Source organism: Polistes dominula, unplaced genomic scaffold (genome assembly GCF_049000335.1).
Source record: "Polistes dominula isolate Pdom_NZ unplaced genomic scaffold, Pdom_raw_medaka contig_29, whole genome shotgun sequence".
Classification (NCBI taxonomy): domain Eukaryota; kingdom Metazoa; phylum Arthropoda; class Insecta; order Hymenoptera; family Vespidae; genus Polistes; species Polistes dominula.
The window spans coordinates 3,191,744-3,194,050 of record NW_028300865.1 but is presented as its reverse complement, the minus strand read 5'-3'; the positions used below and the strand labels follow the sequence as shown (position 1 = coordinate 3,194,050).

Here is a 2,307-nt window from a genome sequence, read left to right as displayed (position 1 = left end):
TCGACAGCGCTTTCATCGTTAGGAGATGTTATACGTCAACAATCCGAAACCTTTGTAAATCTTCAAGAAGTTCTACGTAACCTTGGACAGAGTGATCAAGGACAAATTATATCGGCATCAAACGCACAACAATTCATTCGTGAATTTCATGGAAATGAAGGTCCAGAAAAGGCGCAAGCCTGGATCAACGAACTAATGAATACAAAAACACTGTATAATTGGACGGACGCTGTTGTTTTGAGTGTAGCAAAAGCGCGACTCAAGGGCCGCGCATGGAAATGGCTCATGACCAAGTCAACAACATTGACTACTTTTGTTGCTTTCAAGGACGCGTTTACATCTGCGTTCACACATAAGCGTTCGCGTAGTGAAAAACTAAAAGTCATGATGTCCCGTGTACAAGCTCGCGATGAATTAATTCAAGATTACTTTCTTGATAAAGTCTGGCTGTACGAAGGTCTGAATTTTGAAATAGATGACGTACGTGATGAAGTGGCCGCAGGATTATGGTCAAGGGAGTTAACGCAACACATGCTTGGGCAGAAATATGAAAATACCGATTCTATGTTACAAGATTTAATTCGAATTGAAAAAGTGCATAGTGGTCGAATTCAACGAATTACGGAACAACGCGATCGGCGGAGTTTACATCCTGTGGCGTCCCGCATGTAGAGGGTTTCTCTATAGTAAAGATAATATTAGACTGAATTTGTTTTATGATTTTTATTGTTAGGATGCGATTTGCTTTTCTTTGTTGTACACTTCTCAACGGCTACGCACAGACTGTACTCGTCTGGTGACCACACTTGCTAGCGTGGTTCCCTAGCCTTCTAGTAACTTAGATGGCGCGACCATCGGTCGTACCGCTACATGCGTGTAGCGGTACGACCGATGGTCGCGCCATCTAAGTTACTAGAAGGCTAGGGAACCACGCTAGCAAGTGTGGTCACCAGACGAGTACAGTCTGTGCGTAGCCGTTGAGAAGTGTACAACAAAGAAAAGCAAGTCGCATCCTAACAATAAAGATCATAAAACAAATTCAGTCTAATATTATCTTTACTATAGAGAAACCCTCTACAGTAAATTGGTGCCGAAACCCGGGAACGTCCGCGTAAAAAAATAAAAAAAATAATACAAAAACTAAAATAGAAAAAATAATAAAAAGAAGAACAATGGCACAATCAACCAGCGAAGCCAACGTGGCCCGTGCCGATACCGACACAAAGGAAGTCAACGCCAGTGAGTTTAGAAATATAACGCTTCCAGCTTTTTGGAAAGAGGAACCAAATTTATGGTTCGTAATGTTGGAAAAGGAATTCACGGCGTACAACGTTAAATCGGATGCCGTAAAGTTTTCAGCGGTGCTAAGGAATTTGGATACCACGCTGATAAGAGAGGTACACGACATCTTAGCATCCCCCCCCGAGCAATGTACGTATACACATTTAAAGGAAGCCTTAATACACAGACTAACTAAATCCGACGAACAACGGCTAAGGCGATTGTTAATGGGAATTGAGTTAGGAGACAAAAAACCGTCCGAACTTTGGAGAGAAATGAAACGCCTAGCAGGTGATAGTGTTAGCGAAAAAATGCTCCTAACGTTATGGATGCAAAGGATGCCAACCAGGATACAAGAGATCCTCGCCATCGCAGACGAAATTACGTCACCTGCAAAGTTAGCGGAAATGGGTGACAAGATCCTCGGGAGAGAGCGTCTGCCGGAAACGGCCGCCATTACTGAAGCAGCGCCAATAAGAAGTACCGCTCAAACAACAATCAACAGCGAGGTAGCGGAAGTCAGGCGGGAAATCAAGCGGGAAATCGCGCAACTAACAGAGAAGATGGAAAAATTGATGCGCGGCAGAAGAAGGTACCGAAGTTTCCGCGGAAGATCCCGAAGTAGAAGCCGATCATCAAGCAGACACCGAAACAATGACGGCCTATGTTATTACCACTGGAAATTCGCGGAACAATCGTGGAAGTGCAGACCCCCGTGCAAGTGGACAGGCCCGGATAAAAGAAAGCCTTCGGAAAACTAATGCAAGCGTCTCAAATAGAGGCAGTTGACGACGCGACGAGAAACCTGCGCCTCATGGTAAATGATAGGAAAACAGGAGCATGTTTTCTGATAGACACTGGTGCAGACGTCTCAGTGATTCCACGTACTTCGATAAGTGAAACCAAAGACAATACGTGTAAGTTATACGCGGCAAATGGTGCAGAAATAGACACATTCGGAAAAAAACTTTTAAACTTAAATCTTGGACTCCGTCGAGATTTTTCATGGAGATTCATTATAGCGAA

General features: G+C 43.7%; 1 protein-coding gene across 1 annotated transcript; it reads left to right on the top strand.

The window, feature by feature from the left end:
- The first annotated feature begins 1,172 nt into the window (after positions 1–1,172).
- Positions 1,173–2,042, top strand: LOC149033784 (uncharacterized). The gene has a single exon (XM_089175635.1). It carries the CDS (start codon positions 1,173–1,175, stop codon positions 2,040–2,042), a length of 870 nt encoding a protein of 289 aa, XP_089031761.1.
- The last annotated feature ends 265 nt before the right edge of the window (positions 2,043–2,307 follow it).

Bases quoted from the DNA above. Each gene is read 5' to 3' on its own strand.
- LOC149033784 (XM_089175635.1), top strand. From the start codon at position 1,173: ATGGCACAATCAACCAGCGAAGCCAACGTGGCCCGTGCCGATACCGAC.